General features: G+C 51.1%; 1 protein-coding gene across 2 annotated transcripts in view; it reads left to right on the top strand.

Moving 5' to 3' along the window:
- Positions 1 to 491: 491 nt before the first annotated feature.
- CYS1 (cystin 1) overlaps positions 492 to 22,320 on the top strand; it is a 32,543-nt gene continuing 10,714 nt past the window's right edge. The window contains exons 1-2 of one of the 2 annotated variants that reach the window (XM_077750980.1): positions 492 to 861; positions 13,985 to 14,313. In XM_077750980.1, coding sequence (XP_077607106.1) covers positions 14,191 to 14,313 — 123 coding nt within the window. In that variant the 5' untranslated portion in view covers positions 492 to 861; positions 13,985 to 14,190. Of the gene's footprint in view, positions 862 to 13,984; positions 14,314 to 15,500; positions 15,626 to 22,320 lie in introns of those variants that run through there. The other variant, XR_013331824.1, reaches the window with a different exon arrangement.

The raw sequence follows: 22,320 nt of genomic DNA, 5'->3' as shown, positions 1-22,320 counted from the left end.
TGCATCTGTCTCACGGTCGAGGCTGCTGACCGTTACGGCCTTTACACAAGGCAGAGCTCACTCATCCACACGTCAGGGGCTCCACGGCTTGAACATGATACTTTTGTCTTTGTGAATAGACAGAAAGCTCTTATTAATCTCCGTATTTCCTACAGCTGTGAGCACGATGCCTGCACATGGCAGGACACGATAAATACTACATTTAGTTAAGTGCCGTTGAAGGAACAAGTTGGCGACGGTGCGGAGTGTTGGGGGAGGGGGTGGTCTCCTCAGCCCTCCTCAAATGAACGCACAACCCAAATCACAGAGCGCGCGTTGCAAAGGCTATAGGTCAAGTCCACGGCCACTCTCACACCCTCAGCCCTGCCCAAGACCCAGGTTCAGTTGGAGCAAGGACTGGAGTCCCGGAAATGGATACCACTAATGGTCGGCAGGGGGCGCGCTGGGCGCTATGTCAATAACCGGTTCGTTTCCTCCAGGCTGGAGGCAGAACGGAAGGAGACCTCTCTCTCCCCGGCTGCCTGGGAGCTGGTATAAAACACCACCTAAAGGAGACGCTGGAGAAGGGAGCTCAGGACTCACGTTCGCCTAAGAGCAGTGACACAGTTGTTCGTCGTTTAGAAGCCTTTGGGACATTTTTGTTGCAAAGGAGATATTTTTGTTCCATCGCATAGTTATGCATACAGTCGTGTTGAACATCAAAAGGGGCATGAGCTCGGACAGCAGCCGCCGCATGACCCTGGGCACGTGACTTACACCCTCCCCAGGCCTCAGCTTGCTCGCCCAGAAAGATGGCATTTAAGTGTCATTTGAGCTCGGACAACTGATTTCTACTCCACCTGATGAGTCCAGAGCCAGAAGGTAAGTAAAGTTGTGCGGTGCTTAGGTCGTCTGTCCTAGCTGTCACCGGGACAGTGGCCCTCAGTAAACGTTCACTGGCACCAACCTTGAGCTGATTATACGTTCTCAGTTCTGTCACCAAACTTTCTTGGGAGCTCTAGGGAATAATTCCCTTTTTTTCATTAAATCTCTGGGTGGGGGGAGGGAGGGAAGTCTATTTTGAATTTTAAACAGTCACCTTTTACAAATGCGGTTTTCACTCTCATTCTTTGAGTGCTTTTTCTGGGCCAGACACCTATGTGCTGACGGCTTGGCACACGTGACCACATTTAACCGTATTCGTCTCTCACGACAACACGGTGATGCAGGAGTTATTTTTTGGTTGTTTTTAGGTGCAGGAGTTATTAATCTCCATTTGATGGATGAGGAAACTGAGGCACAGTGAGATTAAATAACCTGGGGGCGCCTGAATGGCTCAGTCAGTTAAGCGTCTGACTTTGGCTCAGGTCATGATCTCCTAGTCTGTGGGTTCGAGCCCCGCTTCNTGGGGGCGCCTGAATGGCTCAGTCAGTTAAGCGTCTGCCTTCGGCTCAGGTCATGATCTCCTAGTCTGTGGGTTCGAGCCCCACGTCGGGCTCTGTGTTGACAGCTCAGAGCCTGGAGCCTGCTTCAGATTCTGTGTCTCCCTCTCTCTCTGCCCCTCCCCCACTTGTACTCTGTGTGTGTCTCTCTCTCTCAAAACTAAATAAACGCTAAAAAAACCCATATAATAATCTTCCTGAGGCTACACTCAGACAAACTCACATCTGAGTGTTTTCATGGCCAAGTGCTCCTGCCCTTTGAAGCTAGCGCTTGAGAACAGACCCTATTTGGGTTTTGGCCTTGTCTGGACATAGTGCATGTTCTGCTCTGGATGAACAAAAACGTATAAAAGGATAGTTCTGTGAGCAGTTTGCCCAGGCTTGTCCCTGGAGAGGAAAAAGTGGCTGTCATTCACCCGTCTCCCACACTGATCACCGTCCCGACAACTAGTTACAGGGGGCCAGGTACTGCTCGAGGTGCTGGGAGCCAGCAGGGAACAATATAGAAAAAAATCCCCATCCCTGGGAATTTATATTCCAGCAGGAGGAACACAGAGGCAAACGATCAACATAATCAATAAGTATATTACATTGTATGTTAGCAGAAGGGGCTACGGAAAGAAAATAGAGCAGAATAAAGAGGGTCTGAAGTGTAGGGTGGGGGTGCGCTTAAAGTAGGCCTCCCTGCAATGACGAAATGGGACTGTGCAGGATCCATCCATGTGGCCAGACATGAGCAGTGCAGCTTTCTGAGGGACACAGATGCGGTCAGTGCAAAGGCCCTGGGGTGTGCATGTGTTTGGCATGACTGGGGGTGGGCAAGGAGACCAGAGAGGCTGGAGAGGAAGGAGAGAGAACAATGGAGGTAGTCAGAAGTGGTCGGGATTGGGGCGTCTGGGGGGCTCCGTCGGTTAAGCACCTGGGTGGCTCAGGTCATGATCTCACAATTCGTGGGTTCGAGCCCCACGTCGGGCTCTGTGCTGACAGCTCAGAGCCTGGAGCCTGTTTCAGATCCTGTGTCTCCCCTCTCTCTGCTCCTCCCCCACTCGAGCTCTGTCTCTCTCTGTCTCAAAAATAAATAAAACAAACAAAAAAAATTTTTTTTTAAAAAAGAAGTGGTCAGGATATGTGATCGGAAGGCAAACCAAAGCAACTGCTGGTGTGGGAAGATGGGGTGTGAGAGAGAGGAGCCAAGGGTGACCCCAAGGTTTTTGGCCTGAGCAACAGGCACAATAAAGAATTTAGGGAAATGCCGTAGCATTAAGAAGAGGCCGGCTGGGGCGCCTGGGTGGCTCAGTTGGTTAAGCCTCCGACTTAGGCTCAGGTCATGATCTCACGGTTCGTGGGTTCGAGCCCCGCGTCGGGTTCTGTGCTGACAGCTCAGAGCCTGGAGCTGCTTCAGATTCTGGGTCTCCCTCTCTCTCTGACCCTCCGCTGCTCATGCTGTGTGTGTGGCTCTCTCTCAGAAATAAATAAAAAAACATTAAAAATTAAAAAAAAAAAAGAGGCTGGCTGCTCTGTCCTGTTTCCCCACGGCCTCCATAGACCTTTGTCCCGGGGTCTGGGTGACCTGCCTGGGTCACAGTGGGAGGGGCCAAGAAATAAGGCAGTCTGACAAAATTGTCTTCTGATGTGCCAAGATAGAAAAGGCAGCGGGACCTCCTTTAATTCTCCTGAAGAGTTAAGTCCACAAGCTTTAAACGTATTATTTGGAGATCACCCGAGACCTGTGAGCAGCTGCTGCAACCGTACACGGTGCTCCGTGTGGCACCAGCTCCCCCCACCTCGCAGCGATGACAAGACCAAGATACTGACCGTGGGACCATGCTGTTGACGTTCCTGCAGGCTCGGTTCCGATTTCCTGACCCCTCCCCACGGCGTTTTGGTGACACGGGGCCCCTCCCTGTGTCCCGTTCCCGACTCCTTAGTCTCCGACTGAGACACTTTCTCCGTCCGCTTGTTAGCTGCCTGGCACGTCTCTTCTTTCCTCTTGGGCTCCAGGTCTGGACGAGGGTCCGGGGTGGGCGGTGGGACACAGGGGGAGCTCTGGCCACCTGCCCAGGCAGCCAGCACCAAGAGAGGAGGGGCGCCTGGGCGGCTCAGTCGGTCGAGCGTCTGACTTCGGCTCAGGTCATGATCTCACGGTTCGTGGGTTCGAGCCCCGTGTGGGCTCTGTGCTGACGGCTCAGAGCCTGGAGCTGCTTCGGATTCTGCGTCTCCTTCTCTCTCTGGCCCTCCCCAACTTGTGCTCTGTCTCTCTCTGTCGCTCAAAAATAAATAAATGTGTAAAAAGAGAGAGAAAGAGAGAANCGGCAGCTGTCGGCCTCGAAAACTGCCAATCCCTGGACACCCCACCACTTCTGATCAACAGAGCTGGGGGGCACCAGTCGGTGGAGCAAGTGACTCTTGATCTTGGAGTTGTGGGTTCAGGCCCCACGCTGGGTGCACAGATTACTTAAAAAAATAAAATCTTACAACAAAACAAAAGCAAAAACAAAAGCCAGAGCTGGGTCTGGGAGGCAGCAAAACCCCGAAGGCTAAGGAAAGGCGCTCCTGAACTCCACCAGGATCCAATCCTGACTCGGCAGTTTGCTCCCGAGGCTGAAGAACACCGCCTCCATCACGTAGGGAGAGCCTCTCTGCCGCTCCTCACCCCACCTCACCCCTCCCCCGGGGCCCCCCCACCCAGAGTTCTGCAGCCTGTAGCCAGAGGCACCGGAGTGACTCGCTGAGTGCTGGGGTTTGGAACTAAGACCCCTGCGGTGTAGCTGGCATGGGTCCAATCAGGTCAGTCCAGTTACCATGGCAACCCAATCCGCTGCAGGAGCCGCTAGTGCTCAGGTCTTATTTGGACTTAGAGCTGCAACAGAGAGACCTGGAGATGGCCCGCTGGTCGTGGGGGCTCCGCGCACACTCAAGTAACTCTCTTCTGCACTTGGCCTAGAGGTGGGCGTGGGGGTCACACACACTGAAGATGGACCGGGGTCCTTCCAGGAGGTGGAAGGTGCTGACCCAGCCTCCGTCTTGGAGAGAGTCGCCTCAGAGGACGAGGGCGAGTGCTTTATACATGTGACCACAGCTAGTTGTGCTACTGTCTGCTGGTCTGCTGGCTGGGGTGGCTCGCTGGTGATGGAGGTCACGGCCAGGAGTCAGGACACCCGGCCGTAGTGTTGGGACAGGTGTTGGGGGGCACGGGCTCTGCAGTGAGGCTGCCCGAGGCTGTGGCACTGATGAGCTGTGTGGCTGTGGGCAAGTGTCTTGGGCTCTCTGAGCCTCGGTGCCCTGCCTGTCAAATGGGGGGCTATAGGATCTACCCCATAATGCTGCCAAGGGTCAGACCATCAGAACCGTGCAGAGTGTCAGGGCTCTGGAGCCCTCAGTAAAATGAAAGATCTGAAATCCTTGTGGCGGGACCCTGGGTGAGTCACTTTTCCTTCTTCGGGACTCTGTTCGAAGCGTGTGCTTCCCAGGAGGCTTCCAGGGCCAACGACACGCGCCCGCGTTTGCTGTGTGCGTGTCCTCACGGTGGCTGTCTAGAACACAGAGCCGGCCGGGGACCATGAGGCGCTCCGAGTGGCAGACTGGGGAGGGGAGATGAGCTGGGCGGGAGACCAGCCTTTCTGTATCTGAGGGTTTCATTTTGTCCAGATGCAGGGTTTTGTTTGTTTTTTTTTTTTAACTTTTGTTTTATTTAGTTAGTTAGTTTTGAGAAAGAGGGAGAGTGTGTGAGCAGGGGAGGAGCAGAGAGGGAGAGGGAGAGAGGGAATCTCAAGCAGGCCCTGCGCTCAGTGCAGAGCCCCATCTGGGACTTGATCTCACCGACAGGGAGATCATGACCTGAGCCGAAATCAAGAGCTGGACACTTAACCAACTGGGCCACCCGGGTGCCCCCAAACTCAGGATTCTACTTAAAAATCAGGTGGCTGTTTTCCCCACTGGAGCAGTGCTAAGTACCCATGAGGGCATTTGGAGAAGGCGCTAGCTCTCCTTTCTCTGCCCGCACCCCCAGGCCTCCAAATGTCCCGTGCCTTGCATGCCTCCGGGCCTTCACCTCTCCTTCTGGACACTCATCTTCTCTTCCTCTTTTAAAACCCCGCTCTGGGGGCGCCCGGGTAGCTAAGTCAGGTAAGCGCCCGACTTCAGCTCCGGTCATGATCTCGCGGTTTGTGGGTTCAAGTTCCGCACCAGGCTCTGTGCTGACAGCAGAGCCTGGAACCTGCTTCAAATTCTGTCTCCCTCTCTCTCTGCCCCTCCTCCACTCTGCCTCTCCTCCCCCTCAAAAATAAAAATAAACATTAAAAAAATTTTAAACCTCACTCTGTTGTTTTCTCCATGACGCTTTTCCTGAGCTCTGTCAGAGCTACTCACTCCTGTTAAACCTCCTTCCTTTATGTTTTGTAACTGTGATTTTCCATTTCTCTCTTTACCTTGATTATTTATTTAAAACAGCAGTCTCTCCCCAAGTTCCTGGAAGGTAGGGATTATGGATCATTTATTTGTTTGTTCCCCAAATTCATCATGATGTGCTTTACAAATGTTTATAGAGTTAATTACATTGAATACATGGGGGTGTATACTTGTTCGAACAGATTTTCTTTTCCGATGGTTTCATTTTGGTATAAGTTTGCTTTTAGTTTAAGGAATCAAAGCATAATTGGATATGTAGTCTTCAATGCATTACAATAACTTTAATCTATTCCCCATGTTGAGGGTTGCAAAACTGGAAATCAAAAAGGTTTTTCCCCTTATTTGTGTCTGAATGAGAGAAAGAATGAGGGGGAGGGGAATGCCTCCAACATTTCATCTGTGATGAAAAACTATAGACGTAGAGGGGCGCCTGGGTGGCTCACTCATTTAAGTGTCTGACTTCCGCTCAGGGCATGATCTCACGGTTCGTGGGTTCGAGCCCCGCGTCGGGCTCTGTGCTGACAGCTCAGAGCCTGGAGCCTGCTTCGGATTCTGTGTCTCCTCTCTCTCTGCCCCTCCCCTGCTTGTGCATGCGCTCTCTCCCTCTCTCTCACTCAAAAAGTAATAAACATAAACATTTTTTTTTAACTGTAGAAGTAGAATGTAGACTTGCAGTTCTAGCTTCTGGTTCATACAAAAGAAAGAATATAAAAATCAGGAAGGCTGTTTTGTCTATAAGAATCTTTTACTCAGGATTGCATAGCTCAACACCCTCACCCAATGCCTCTGGTGAGAACACAGTTAGGTATGAAGGCAGAAATAAGTTACTAAAGATCGCAGGTGGTTAATATTAACTTCCTTTTCTTTCATGAATAAACTATCGTCCGGAACAAATGGGTGAAACTCAGAGACCTTTCAACTAAACCAGGCATCGGCAAACTTTCTGGGAAGGGCCAGGTGGTAAATATTTTAGGCTTCGCAGGACAAAGGGCCTCTGAGGCACCTACTCAACCCTTCAGAGTGCTGTAAAATCAGCCAGAGACGCACATGAACGAACGGGCACACAGCGGTGTCCAATAAAACTTTATTTACAAAAACAGGTGGAAGCTGGGTTGGGCTTTCTGGCTGTGGTGTGCCGAGCCCTGAATGAAACTCTCCATCTTCAGGTGCGCCCATCCGTTCTCTTAAACGCAGGTGCACGTATAAACAGCCAACCAAGTTGTAAGGTTACTATGGTGTTGCAGTTTTATTATATTTTATAATGTTTATTTAGTTTTGAGAGAGAAAGATAAGCAGGGGAGGAGCAGAGAGAGAGAGAGAGAGACAGAACCTGAGAGAGAGAGAGAAAGAGAGAGACAGAACCTGAAGCAGCTCCAGGCTCTGAGCTGTCAGCACAGAGCCCGACGCGGGGCTTGAACTCACAAACTGTGAGATCATGACCTGAGCCGAAGTTGGACGCTTAACCAACTGAGCCATCCAGACCCCCCCAGGTGTTACCATTTTAACACAGAATCAAATGGGTGGAAACAAATCAAAACCTGAGTCTGAGTGGCAGCTTCCGATCCAGAATGATGGCTGTGGCTTCTTGCAGGGGGGGGAAGGAGGGGGAGCGGGGCAGAGCCCACCTCCTGCTGTCACTGGCCCCTTCCTTGCCCAGCCCCCCACCGTCTTCAAGGAGAGGGAGCCTGGGGCTGTGCTGATCTACTGCGGGGTTGGGAGAGCACAACACTAGCAGGACCTTGGGCCGGAAGTGTGGCAGAGAAAGCCTGACACTGCCCCAACTGGAAGTGTTGACTTGTAATCGATGTAGGACAATAAATTTGCTTTTTGTACCAGTCGGGAGATTTTTCGTGGCTTACTGTATTAGCCAGGGTTCTCTGGAGAAACAGAACCCACCGGATATAAAGAATGACATATACATGGGGCGCCTGGGTGGCTTAGTCGGTTGAGCGTCCGACTTTCGCTTAGGTCATGATCTCGCGGTTCGTGGGTTCGAGCCCCGCGTCGGGCTCTGTGCTGACTGCCAGCTCAGAGCCTGGAGCCTGTTTCAGTCTGTGACTCCCTCTCTCTCTGACCCTCCCCTGCTCACGCTGTCTCTCTCTCTCTCTCCTAGAAATAAATAAAAATATTTAAAAAAAAAAGAATGACATATATGTAAGAGGAGGCTTATTACAGGCATTGCTTACGTGCTGGTAGAGGTTGAGAAGGCCCACGGTCTCCCGTCTGCGAGCTGGGGACCCCGGACAGCTAATGGCACCATTCAGTCCGAGACCAAAGGCTTGAGAATGGGGAGCGTCAATGTCCAGAGGCAGAAGGAGACGGGGGCCCCAAGTTGAGAGACTTCGCCCTGCCTCCTTTCTGTTCCGATGAGACCTTCAGCCACATTGGTGAGGGCATCTCCTTACTTGATCTGCCGATTCAAATGCCAATGTCTTCTGGAAACACCCTCCCACACACTCCCAGAAATAATGTTCTTACCAGCTGTTTGGGCATCCCTTAGCTCAGTGAAGTGGACACATGAAATTAACCATTACAACGACAATAAAAGTAACTTTTACCAAAAGAAAGTTAAAAAAAAAATCTTAGTATCTAAGAATATATTTAAGACAAGCCCTGTTATTAAACGTATTTCTGTTTAACAACCCCAGTGAGATAGAGTAGGGTGGTCCTTGGAAGCTGCAAACCTGCCTGTACTACTCTCCAGAGCCCTGCACAGAGTTCACAGAGTCAAGGGTAAATTTCTTCACCACGGAGCGCAGTGAGGCGAGATTATGTCACGGTGAGGAACGCTCCCCGGGAGAACTGGCTCAGAGCAGCAAATACTTAGTTCTTACTTGGCTCCATGTCCATCACAGGTTAGCCAGGGCGTCTGCTCGGTGGCCTCCCCTCTAGGAGCCCAGTGACAGAGCTGCCACCATTTTGAACACTGCCATCACTGTGGCACAGAGGAAGACAATGGAGGTCTTTCAGCAGAATCGATGGCTGTAGTCCAGAAGTGACGCATTCAATGTTGCTCACGAGTCACTGGCCAGAGATTATCCCCGGACCACCCATTCCAGGAGGGAAAGTGCATTCCTGCCATCCACCCAGGAGGCCACGTTTGCTATCAGACGCAGCATTCTAGATCTGCCACATTACTCCAGTTTCATTAACCATCTGTGGCAGGTCTAGTTTGTAAGAACATGGTTAGGAATCTGTGCTTCGATAGGGTGGAGGGGGGACTAAGAGAAATTCTCTGGCCAGAGAGGGTAAAAAAAGTTAGTTTAAAATGAGAACAGGGGGCGCCTGGGTGGCTCAGTCGGTTAAGCATCCGACCTCGGCTCAGGTCACGATCTCACGGCTCATGGGTTCGAGCCNCATTGGTGGGTTTGAGCCCTGCATTGGGCTCTGTGCTGACAGCTTTGAGCCTGGAACCTGCTTCAGATTCTGTGTCTCCCTCTCTCTCTGACCCTCCCCTGCTCACACTGTCTCTATCTCTCTCTCAAAAATAAATAAAACATTAAAAAAAAGTTTAGAAAAATGAATAAAATGAGAACATTACCGGGGCACCTGGGTGGCTCAGTCAATTAAGCATCTGACTCAGGTCATGATCCCACAGTTTGTGAGTTCAAGTCCCGTTTTGGGTGAGCACCACTTTTCTCTGTCTCTCCTCTCTCTCTCTACCCCTGTGGGGTTCTTTCTTTCTCTCTGCCTCTCAGTCATGTGCTCTCTCATTCTCTCTCAAAAAAAAAAAAAAAATGAGAGCATTACCTTGATGACTCAGCTATTTAAACTTCTGGGTTAATAACGGCAGAGGAATTGGTGGGACCTTAGCTAGTATCAGGAGGCAAGAATTCCTGTCCCCTTCAAGGGTCCTTCTAGCTGAGTTAAGAATCAAATTGACAAGACACAGGATAGCAGGAAGAAAGCAGATTTAATATTGTACGTACAGGGAACCCACACAGACCTGGAAATTCCCCAGACAGGCAAAGAGAGGTGTGCACGCCGTTCTGAACTAAGGAGACCAGGGAAGGGGTCTCAGACTTGAAAGGGAAGGACGGTAATTCACAGGAAGATGAAAACACATCCATGTTTGGAAAACCGGTGTTTGCCCTGCTGTACGGCTAGGTCACTCACGATAAAATGTATCTCAGGTAATAACGCTGGTTTCTGGAAAGCTCCTCTTAGATTCTGCTACATAGTTAAGGGAGGGGCAAAATTCCTCTAGAGGCTGTAGGGTCTCGATTGCCTTCAGCTCAAAGCAATCCCCGTGCTGAGGTAGCTCATCTTGGGACAGCCCGCCCTCGGCCCTACGCCAGCCCACAGCGCGCCCTCCTCTGGGGGACGGACACAACCCTGATGCACAGGGGACAGCTGGGTGCATGGGCATGCCTGAACCGCAGCCTCTTCCTGCTCCCTGATCAGGCGCTTTTGTTCAGTAAATAATCTGTACAGCCCAACAGGCGGGGTACCAATTCATTGGTCAAAAATTCCACATAGGTCGTGGGCAAACAGAAATGATTGGTCACCCGTACTTACGTGGTAGCTCTGGGTACCAGGGTCAGTTTGTCTATTCTGCTAAATTTCTCAATATTTGGGCAGAGCTAGCTTAACAAAAAGACCATGGGGACTAGACAGACTTGGGTTCAAGTCCCTCTGTTGCTGCTTAATAGCTTCAAGACCTCAGGCTCCTCTGAGCCTCAGCTTTCCCATCCATCCAATGGAGGAAGGTAATATCTACCTTATGAGGTTGCGGAGAGGCTCCTTTAAGGAACAGAGGTCTGTAAAGGGACAGGGAAGTGCCAGCTGTGCCCCCCGGGGGGTGGTTGATTGAATTCCACAGAACTGGACGGGAGGTCCTTCCTGGCAGGATGACCTGCACAAACAATTGACGGGCATCCATCAGTATGAGCCCGCTGGGACTTCAATACTACTTACAAGTTAAAACACTGTGAATGACGGCCAGCAAACTTAATATTTAACCCGAGCTTTAACTGGAGACCTCTGTTCCTTTAGCTGCTCAGTTCACTGGAAAATTCTCAGGCCTCCCAGGAGAAGCAGAAATGAGCACATCTTCCTAGCTCTCCGGGGCCATGGGCTGGTTCGGCGCAGAAGTGACCAGCCTAACATAGCAGTTTCCACATCAGAGTCGCCGTTCATTGTGGGGATGTTTGAACTTAAACTTGGACATTTCATTAAAAAAATTTTTTTTATGTTTATTATTGAGAAAGACAGAACAAGTGGGGGAGGGGCAGAGAAAGAGAGGGAGACACAGAATCTGAAGCAGGCTCCAGGCTCTGAGCTGTCAGCACAGAGCCCGACATGGGGCTCCAACCCACAAACTGCGAGATCATGACCTGAGCCGAAGTCGGCCACTTAACCGACTGAGCCACCCAGGTGCCCCAAAATTCTTATTTCTGAGTAAGTAGTGCAAAAGAGTCCTGTAACTCATTAATTAGCCTTAATGAATAGTNCCCCCCCCCCCCCCCAGTGGTGAAACCATGAAACCAAATGCAAAAGCTTGGACACTGTGCAAGAAGACAATAGCAGTTATAGGAGATAGTGCCGTCCAAACGTATCAGCAATAATTGATAGCACTGTGTCCTCTCTCAAGTTACTGAGTAAGCATTAAAAATAGAAACATGGCTTGCCTGTGTTTCAAATGCGGTATCATTTTCTGACTATGAATACTGTCTTTCTGTATACTCAACAACCAGGCGCTACCCAGTATATCTTTCCTACATGACCCATTGGGAATGGTGGACCATTATGGAGGTCCTGAGCAGGGAGAGGGGGTCCGGAGAGTCCTTGAAGCAGGGTGCTTGGGCTGGGCTTTAAAAGGGGGGTGGTCCTTGGGCTGTGGTGACAAGAGGAACCGCTTCACCTCCACCAGGCTCGTTCTGTTGCCAAGGAAAACATCACGCGGGTCCCATCTCCTTGCCGCAGGTGTGGACAGCTACGGTTCTCTTCCAAAGTTCCATTTGCTCACTGCAAGGGAGTTCTTAGTCTCCAGGAGTTAAGCAGCTACGGCTCCTAAGCAGGGTTTCATCTTCCATCCCCCCCACCAGCCACCACCACTGCATAAGGAAGGCCTTTAGCTGGAGAGGTGTGGCCGCCATGCTTCCTTAAGAGGGATTAGACCCCATTTCCAGTCTCCCAACATTCCTGAGACTTTGCCAACTCCTCGGGACAGAGAGATTCTTGTTTCTTTCTAGAGATGATCTTAGGAGGTGTTAGTCATATGGGAAAGCTTAGGTTGTTTCCTTATTACGGGAAACTTCTAATAAAATCAATCTGGGTTTTTAGCATATTTGGTGGAAGCCAGGTCTTCAAATGTAGCTGATTATTTAATTTTTTAAAATCTTTATATTTGAGACAGAGCACGAGCAGGGAAGGAACGGAGAGAAAGGGAGATACAGAATCTGAAACAGGCTCCGGGCTTTGAGCTGTCAGCACAGAGCACAATGTGGGGCTCCAGCTCATGAACTGCGAGATCGTGACCTGAGCCGAAGTCGGACGCTTCACCAACTGAGCCACCCAGGAACCCCTAAAAGTAGCTGATTTTATTTTATTTATTTTTTAAACTTTTTTTACATTTAAAAAATTTTTTAACATTTATTTTTGATAGACTGTGAGTGGGGGAGGGTCAGAGAGAGAGGGAGACCCAGAATCTGAAGCAGGCTCCAGGCTCTGAGCTGTCAGCACAGAGCCCGATGCGGGGCTCACACCCAGGAGCGGTGAGATCATGACCTGAGCCGAAGTGGGACGCCCAACCGACTGAGCCACCCAGGCGCCCCATAAAGTAGCTGATTTTAAATGGAGTCTCAGAGTGGAAAGAACACAGGCTTTGGTATTACTGTTACTCACGCCAAGCGAGCTAGACAAGTCTAGGGAAACAAGATTGGAATCAAGAACAGCCAGAGAAACATCAGTTGCCCTGGGGATGAACACAGGGAGCTCTGGATATATTTAAACTATGTGTCACATGACTAGACTCCACTTGGGCAGAAGTAAAACATGTTTTCCTTTAAATGATTAAACTTAGTTGAACTTAGTTCAAGAAAATGTCTTTTTCTGTCTGTCCCCCGCCCCCCCTCCCCCCAGGCTTAAAAGAGTTTCAAGATGAGATTTGTTTTCTTAAAGAGAAAACTTAATAGCTTCCAAGTCAGACACATCGATGGACTTAGAACACCCAGATGACTTCAAATAACGATTTGGCCCATCTCCTTCATCTGGATGGTTAAGACTGCATGTCAAAAGAAAATTTTAAAAAGGGGGGAAGTTAGAAAACCTTCCTTGGTCTGTTGATAATAAAACGAATGGACATGAACTTGAATTCTGTGTTTATTCCATTTTCTCTGACAAAAAGTTTTAATCCTTCCTCCCTGAATGATAAAACAGTAACATTTCAAGTCGGTGGTTGGGAAAGGTGAGCCTAAATTACATTTTACCAATCCTTCTGCAACTCAGGATTCCGGTTAATGCCAAGTCAAGATGGGTGAGTAAGGCTCACGATGTTGGCACTGTTTTACTTCGGAAAAGTTGGGTTTTTAAGTAAGTGGGAAAGAGAAAGAAACCGAGTGTGAGTCCCATACAGGCAGAACCAACGATAACATCCCTAGGGTTGAAGAAGTTTCCGTATTTGGGGGTTAGTTCACCCAGAATAATAAGCCTTTTCTTTTATTATCCAATGACCAAAAGCTAGAATTAATGATCAGTACCTATTGGTATTTCCTTTTCTTTTTTTTTTTTTCTTTTTTTCTTTTTTTTCCTGGGAGGGGAGAGGATGCTTTCTCTGTTCCCATTTTTTGTAATTTTTCTTTCCTAACCGTGGTTGCTTTTTCTGATGCGGCATTTGGATGAGGGGCAGAGGCAGGCTCTGGGATGGGGCAGGAGGGGAGGCATGGGTGATGAGCTCACAACTCGCTCAAAGAAAGGCTGGAGGGGGGGTCACCCCTTTGCTCCTCAGTCTTAGGTCCCTCCGGGCGCGGGAGGCAGAGGGGCGGACATTTGAGGCCTGGGGGCCACTGAGATGCAGGCCCTGTTCATCATCTTAGTCCTCAGGTGTTTGTACCCCTTCCCCCGAGTTGAACCACTGAGGGCTGAGAGGCTCGGAGAGGCTCTGGTGGGGCACGGCTGTGATGTCACCTCCCTTCTCTCATCTCGTTCTCTCACAGGCCTGAGCGTTTGCCCGGGGAGTGTTTCCCGTAAATGAACGAAAAGGCCAGCCAAGGTCTCCCCGAGCCCTGGCTGCACGCGGCTGGTCTCCGTTCCGGGCGGCCGGGACCTGGCCGACTCGGGTCGCGGAGCTGCAAGGGGGTCCCGACCCCAGGCGGGAGGAGGAGACGAGGAAGAAGGCTGAGGAGGGGACGCTCCGCTCCGGATGTCCGTGACCCCTACCGCCCACGGGCTAGGACCCCACCCCCGCCTTTCGGCCGCCCCTGCTTCTGGCCCTCGTCCCTGGGCCTGGACCCCTCACCCTCGACCCGGATCTGCGCCAGGCAAGGTCTGCACCCCCGCATCTCATCCACGCCCCTCAAGCCCAGGTCTGCACCCTGGTGGTCCGTCGCCCCTCTGGAGTCCTCACTCCTCCACCCCCAGGCGAGCATCCGTACCCCCAAACCCCGGCCGCGCCCCCTCCCGAGTCCCCGGCCCCATTCCCGGATCGCGTCCCCACCCCTACTCCTGGTCCCTCCCTCCAAACCCCGGCCGCAGCCCCTACCGAGTCCCCGCCTCCATTCCCGGATCGCGTCCCCACCCCTACTCCNGCCCCGCTCCGCCCCCAGCGCCCCGGCCGCGCGCGCGCCCCCTCCCGCCTCCGCTCCCGCCAGGCTCCGTCGCCATGCGCGCTGCCCTGTCCCCCTCTGCCCCGAGGGTCACCCCCCGTCTCCGTGTCTCCGAACGCCTCCGAGGTCTCTGCTGATCACGCGGCTTCTTCCCAGACCCCCCCCCAATCTTCCCCCTCTCTGCTTCTTCCGGGTGCTGGTCTCACCGCCTCCAGTTTGGGGTGACAGCCCGGGGGATACACACCCCGTGGCAGAAATGCGGCTCCCGGGCTGTCTTCTGGCCAGACGTCGCCTTGGCCCAACATCCCAGACTCCTTCCAGCCAGGCTGGGAGCTGGGGGTGGGGGGTGGGGTGGAGGGGGTGCTGGCCCTTCTCTCTCAGCAGGAGGCTGTTAAGTGGTGGGACCGGTAGCAAACGGTGGTTCACAAGTGCCCTGTGCGTCGGACACATCAAGGTCCTTGCCTTGCTGGTGAGGCAATTCGCATGCTACTGGCTATTTTTGCCCTGCTGTGGGGTCTGGCTTTGGCTGCGCGATCCTCTCTTCCAGCACACTTGTCATAACAGCCCCGTTGTTCTAGAAAAGCAATAAAAATGAGCACTCCGGTTTGGCAGCCGTCTTCACTCCAGCAGAGCAGAATGAACAAGATCTTTACTATCAGCTCCTGGGCTTGGGGGGGGGTACGCCAAAGGCAGCACCCCCCTTCCCTGGAGCCCCCACAGGCCTTGCCTAACTGCTGGGGACCGAGGGGCAGGGGACGCGAGGGAAGTGTTTTCCTGGGCCACCACCGAACTGTAGAGCCCTGAAAATGCCCCCGTGAGGGCTGGGGAGGNCACTGGATTAGTTCACGGATTCCTTCAGGACGACATCACCATTCAGTTATATAACCCTGAAGATGGACACACAGCTGAGAAGCTGGGGGGAAGTTCCGAGAGAGCGTGGAAGCCATCATTTAGTGCTGGGGCTTCCGGGGCCTCGGAAACTTCCGAAGTGCAAAGGAGAAAGAACAGGAAGACTGGGATTGCCCTGACTTGGTGAGCAGCACAGTGAGTGTCCGGCTGCAGGGCCGCCGCACTCACTCTTGCAGTCATTTCTCTGTGCCCAGCACCGCTCCAGGGGTAAAGGGGACATGCATGGCACTGGGTCCTTGCCTGAAAGAAATCCTCAGTCTNGAGATCTGCAGACAAAAAGCAGAAGACGGTGCGGCGAGAGACCTGCGTAGAGTCCACAGGACAAGCCCCTGGAGAAGTCAGGGTGGCCCTCCAGCAGGGCAGTTGCCCCCAGATCTGGAAGGATCTGTGGCATTAATTAGCCAGGCAAACAAGCCGAGGAGCGGAAGGCATTTGTGCAGGGAGAACCTCGTGTGTGTGTGTGTGTGTGTGTGTGTGCGCAAAGGCAATGGGGCGGGGTCCACGGTGCACAGTCTGTGGGTGGCGTGGGTGGTGGGGACATGGGCTGAAGGGGCCCCGAAGGGTGCATGCCGTGCTGTCACAGGCGGTGCTAAGGTTTTCCCATGTTAAGGAGTTCGGATTTCATCATAAAAGCGCTGGGTGTCTTTGAAGCGGTCGGGAGTGACGTTCTGTCCACAAGCGGCTGTCGGGGGAGGGACGGGGCCAAGCAAGCCCAGAGCCAAAGTGGCCAGCCGGGGGGCCGCGTCGGTGGTCCGGGGAGCAGGTCCTGAGCGAGGCAGGACGGTCAGGGGGCTGCAGGGGAGAGGAGTCAAGAGGCACCTAGGAGGTAAAATGGGCCAGCTCTGGTTGTCCCTGTGTCCCTGTGTCATAAGTGTTTCCTGAGTGGATCCTAGAATCATAGATTATTCGATCTGCAAGAAAGCTCCTGGAGTCCAGTTATTTTCAGGTCTGGAAAAGACAAAGTGAAAAGGTCAAGGTCTCCTAATTTCCTGACTGTTAAGGTCACAGTTAGAAGGTTAACTGCCCGGACGCTCAAGTGTGGAGTTCATGCTTTTTGCTTTATAGATTATGTCCTTTGATTGTCTGGGCAATTGTACATCTTGTAAGACCTTCAGGGTTAGCAAGACAGCGTTGAGCTGGGAAAAAAAATTGGTCTTTCGATGGGTCAGTATGGAAACCCATATGGAGAAGTCGGACTTGCTTCAGAATGTTAGAAATCATGTTTCTAAGGAAAGAGCGAGTGCTTGATTGAGCAAGTTAATAACACAATTTAAATGATTTTAGGAGGGAGGGTGAAAACCTTCCTTAGGTTATAAATTATCTAGCATTTTGGAAGAGAGAGGAGTTCTTCATAAGGGAATCTCAAACTCAAGTGAAATTATCCCTTTAAGCACCCATGTTTAAACATTTTAACCACTGTTGATTAGAATTTCTTGGAGACTGACTGATTATGCGTATTGTCTCTGAACTATTATCCTGAGTATTCTGTATTACATGCGACTGTGTTCAAGAATAGTTAAAGCTAATATTTTAATGTGCAGTGGGGTCTCAAACGTGTATTAACTCTTTTAATCTTTAACATTATCATCATCCGTTTTTACTGATGGGAAAGAGGATACGGGCACAGAGAGGTCAAGCAACTTAGCTAAAGCCACACAGTTATGGCAGAGTGGGGATCAGGCTCTTGATAGTCGGGCTTCTGTAGCCTTATTATCAAAGTGTCCCCACCAGCTTCGATACCCGTGATGCCTCTCTGCCTTGGTCCACTGCCAGTCAGCAACTGTCACAGCCTCTCTGTGTCCCCTGCCCTAGAGGGCCCACCCTCTGAGACCTGCCTTTTGGGGGGTGGAATCACATAAGCACGAGGCTTGGTGACAATTGCTTCGGTCCATCAAGTGCTCTCTTTGGTCTTATTTCTTAATTCTTGGTTGTTTCCCTGATACAGTTAAGGTTACTGGATACGAATGAAGTATTGCCATGTTCTAAAACTGGAATTTTTTAAATTGAGTGTTAAGAAGTATTTCAATCAATCGTGTATATCTCTATATATGACATATGTCCCTTTCTCTGTAGAGGTATACATGAGGAGCATATAGCTACATAGAGGGGCTACTGCCATGGTCCTGGTGGCATTATGTTGACATCATAACAATATTATCAATCAATCAATCTTACAATATTCTATTTTGAATTTTTATACCTAAACTATTTCATAACCAGCTTTTCATATTGCTGCATAATGTTCTTTTTTTTAATTTTGTAAATGTTTCTTTATTTTTTTATGGTTTATTTATTTTTGAGACAGAGAGACACAGAGGATGAGCAGGGGAGGGGCAGAGAGAGAGGGAGACTCAGAATCTGAAGCAGCTCCAGGCTCTGAGCTGTCAGCACAGAGCCAGACGCGGGGCTCAAACCCATGGACTGCGAGATCATGACTTGAGCCGAAGTCGGACGCTCAACCAACTGAGCCACCAAGGTGCCCCGATGTTTCTTTATTTTTGAAAGAAAGAGTGAAAGCAGGGGAGGGGCAGAGACAGAAGGGGACAGAGGATCCAAAGTGGGCTCTATGTTGACAGCAGACAGCCCTAGGCAGGGCTCGAACTCAGGAAGCATAAGATCATGACCTGAGTAGAAGTTGGGCGCTTAACCAACTGAGCCACCCAGGCGTCCTTGCTGCGTAATATTCTTAATTATTATTTTAATAAATGCAAAATATCCACCGAATTTATGTATGTTAATTCACTAAACCATCATCTATTACGTCCTGGATTCGTTTCCAACTTCCTGCCCATGCCGTGTTAGGTGTGCAAGGATGAATTCCTTTTCCAAAATCAGTGGCACTTTAAGATCAACAGTATTCTGGGGCACCTGGGTGTCTCGGTTAAGCTTCCGACTACAGCTCAGGTCATGATCTTGCAGTTCGTGGGTTCAAGCCCCGCATAGCCTGGAGCCTGCTTCGGATTCTGTGTCTCCCTTTCTCTCTGCCCCTCCCCAGCTCACACTTTGTCTCTCTCTCTCTCTCTCTCTCTCTCAGAAATAAACATTAAAAAGATTTTTAAAAAAGGAATACGTTTAAAAAAAAGATCAACAGTATTTAGTGGAATATTGAAACTGAAAACTATTTAGGATGGGAAAACTGTGAGAAAAGCTAATGATTTGGATTTGTGTTTTACTAAGTTATTTAATCAAATTATAATTTTTTAAAAAGGCAGCAGTATCTCTGCCACTTCGTGCTCTATTAATTGGGGGAAATGTACCGTCTACTATTGATCCACACATTCAGTATGTATATATTAGAGCCCGTACACGTGCCAGTCTGCCTTGGGCGTTGGTTGTACATCAGTGAATCAAATAGACCAAACCTCTGCTAACATTCTGATCATGTTAAGTCCAACAGTGAACAAAATAAAGAGGAAGAGGGAGAGGGAGAGAGAGAGAGAGAGAGGGAGAGAATCCCAAGCAGGCTCCATGTCCAGCAGAGCCTGACATGGGGCTCGATCTCACGGCCATGAAATCAAGATCTGAGCTAAATCAAGAGTCTGCTGCTGTTGAACCCACTGAGCGAGCCACCCAGGCGCCCCTGGAGGGTTTTGAACTGGTTTGTTTCAAGGCTCACCCTGGCTGCCGCATTGGAGACAGAAGGGCCCCAGCTGGGAGCCCAGTTAGGAGGCCTTTTCCCCACTGGGATCCCTGAGAACACAGGGCCGTAGCGAGGGACGCAGACTACAGACAGAGACGCCCGTTTTCCCAGTGGATTGGCTCCGGGGTGTGTGAGACAGAAAAGGGCCAAAGGTGACCCCAAAGTTTCGGGTTTGAGCAGCTAGAAGGATGGAGTTGCTGTCGGCTGGCGTGGAAACGGGGACGGGACAGGTGAGGAGTGTCATTAATCAGAAACCTGGTTCCGAATGCGTTAAGCCTGACGTGCCTACTCGACACCCAGAAAGAGCCAAGCGGACAGGTCTTTGTGAGAGCTCGGCGCTCAGGGGCGGGGTTGGGTTTGGAGCCAGGAGTGTGGGAGGAGGCGGCAGGGAGGAGCTCAGAGCTGCGGCCGGAGCCCCGCTGGCCATGCTGGCACCTGCCTGGGTCCGGGGGCTGGGGTTGGAGCCTGTGAACCCGCGTGCGAGGAGGCGGAGGAGTGCGCACTGCCCCGGTCAGACGTGCGGAAGACGAGGGAACGTCCAGCAAAGGGGGTGCAAACCAAGCGAATGCCGCTTCTGGAAGCCCAGGGAGGACAGTGTTTCAGAAGGGAGGGGCGGCCAGCCCTTGTAAATGCTGCCTGATGGGATGAATGGGCTGACGCCCGGGAACTGACCGTTGAACTTGGCAATGGGAGGTCCCTAGTGCCCTCGGGAAGAGCGGTGGGGGGAGCCTGACGGCCGTGGTTCATGGGGAATGGGAGGCAAGGAGCCAGAGTGTAGTTACAGCTTCTAGGAAAGTTCTTTTTCCAGCGCAGGGGTAGTGGGTGGGCTGGTCCCAGGACGGGCTAGAGAAACCAAGTGTTTGCGGTTAAATGCGCTCGTGAAATTCAAGGGCACCCTTAAGGAGGAAATTTTGATGCCGTCCAATGAAATAAATTCAGCACCTTTGCTACCAGATTATAGTTAAGACTTTGTTCGCCCTGCCTGATAAATCTGGGTCGCTCTGGATCTAGGCAAGTTTGTTTGCTGGGAACTTTATCATTGCTGCAAATGTAGCAACACCTTTTGGTAAGAAGGTCTAGGCCAATAACGTCTTCTAGTGAGGCTGAATGAATCCAGCTCCCGCCATTGTGGCAGAGGCTCCGTTTTGATCTAGCGAAGGAAGGCCGGGACAGTTCTTGTCCGTTACCACCCGCCAGGACGTCAGAGTGACCCTGCTTCACAGCGGCTCGGGGGTGTGACGGTGAAAACAAGCGATCAAAATGGTTTGATGGCTGGAAAGCAGTCAGTCTGACTCTTGCTTTTGGCTCAGGTCATGATCCCAGGGTCATGGGGATTGAGCCCCATGGCGGGCTGGGTGTGGAGCCTGCTTAAGGTTCTCTCTCTGTTTCTCTCTCTCTCCCTCTGCTCCTCTGCCCCCCAAAAATCCCCCAAAAGTGATGGGTAGTATGAAAGACTTTTGGCAAAAAAGCCACTATTTTGAAGACAATTACCCTCTGTCTGCTTTTAGAGCTAACCTGTAGCAAAGAACACAGGTTTTTTTTGGCAGCAGCCTTATATAGTTTTTAATTAATTAATTAATAATTTATTGTCAAGTTGGCTGACATGCAGTGTGTACACTGTGCTCTTGGCTTCAGGAGTAGGTTCCCATGATTCATCGCTTACATACAAACCCCGTGTTTGTCCCAACAAGTGCCCTCCTCCGTGCCCATCCCCCCTCTCCCCTGCCCCCCCATCAGCTGTCAGCTTGTTCTCTGTATTTAAGAGTCCCTTATGGTTTGCCTCCCTCTCTGTTTGAAACTATTTCCCCCCCTCCCCTTCCCCCACCATCTTCTGTTAAGCTTCCCAAGTTCCACATTATGAGTGAAAATACATGGTGTCTGTCCTTCTCTGCCTGACTTATTTCACTTAGCGTAACAGCCTCCAGTCCCATCCACGTTGCTGCAAATGGCCAGATTTCATTCCTTCTCGTTGCCGAGTAGTATTCCATTGTGTAGATAAGACGCATCTTCTTTATCCATTCATCCGTGGATGGACTAATTTTTTTTAATGTTTATTTATTTTTGAGAGACAGTGCAGGTGGGGGACGGGCAGAGGGCGAGGGGGACAGAAGTTCTGAAGCGGGCTCTGCGCTGACGGTGGAGAGCCCAATGTGGGGCTCGAACTCACGAACCATGAGATCATGACCTGAGCCAAAGTGGGGCATTTAACCAACTGAGACAAGAACATGAATTTAAGTGGTAGTAAGTGGCATTTGATCAATCTAGGATTAATTGAAGAGTAAAACATAGTGTCGACCCCAAAATGTCGTGACTGTGTCGTGGAGGGCTGTGTAAATGCACAAGTGTCACTCAGCACGGAAGCCGTGCAACGGGGGCGTGGAGGGGTGTTACACACAAGGAGCCACGTAGTCCCATCTGAGGCAGGGGCCTTCCCAGCGGACCTGAGGCCTAAGTTGGTTCTAAAGGATCCGTCGAGTTTTCCAGCAGTGGGAAAAGGATGGAACGTTCCATCCAGAGGGAACGGGTGTAGAAAAACCCGGAGGGATGAGGGTGCAAACCACATCGCTTTGGGTCATGATTTCATGACCTTCTAGGCTAAGGGCTGGAACTTCAGCCTGTAGGCAGTGGGGAGCTGGTGGAAGTTTCCTGTCGTTTACTGTATTGAAATGTTGATTTAAAAACCAGAAGAGGTAATATACACGCACAAGAGAAAAAATGTAGAAGGTGCCCCAAAAAGAAGGTTTCCCTTCCGCTGTCCCCACCTCCCCCCCCTTCCCTAGAGATACCACTGTCTTTCTGGAGCCTCCCTGCCAGCCTCCCTTTACAAAGGCCCCAGGTGGCGGGAGGGAGGGGAAGGGAGGAGAGGAGACTGCAGGAAGCGGGGCGCTCAGGTAGGAGGGGACGGTGCTGCTCCAGGTCAGAGGCGGTGACACGTGGCTGTGACTCGAAAAGGAAGGGGAGGTTCTAGAAAGGCTCCAATGCTTCTTGCCGGTGTAGTTGAGTCCATGATGATGCTCAGTGTTGTGCAAGTTTGGTTTGGGGGGTGAGGCAGGCAGGTTCCCTTGGGCTGCAGACATTCACAAGCACTGCAGACAGCCCTGTGGACGCTGGGCGCGCGGTGCCGGGCGCTGTGGTTGGAGGAGAGGAATGCTGAGCCCGGGGGCATCACGCACTGAAG

The sequence above is a fragment of the Crocuta crocuta genome, unplaced genomic scaffold, assembly GCF_008692635.1.
Source record: "Crocuta crocuta isolate KB4526 unplaced genomic scaffold, BGI_CrCroc_1.0 scaffold129, whole genome shotgun sequence".
In the NCBI taxonomy this organism is placed as follows: domain Eukaryota; kingdom Metazoa; phylum Chordata; class Mammalia; order Carnivora; family Hyaenidae; genus Crocuta; species Crocuta crocuta.
Note: the sequence above shows the minus strand (reverse complement) of the source record. Positions and strands in the feature narration are given on the sequence as shown.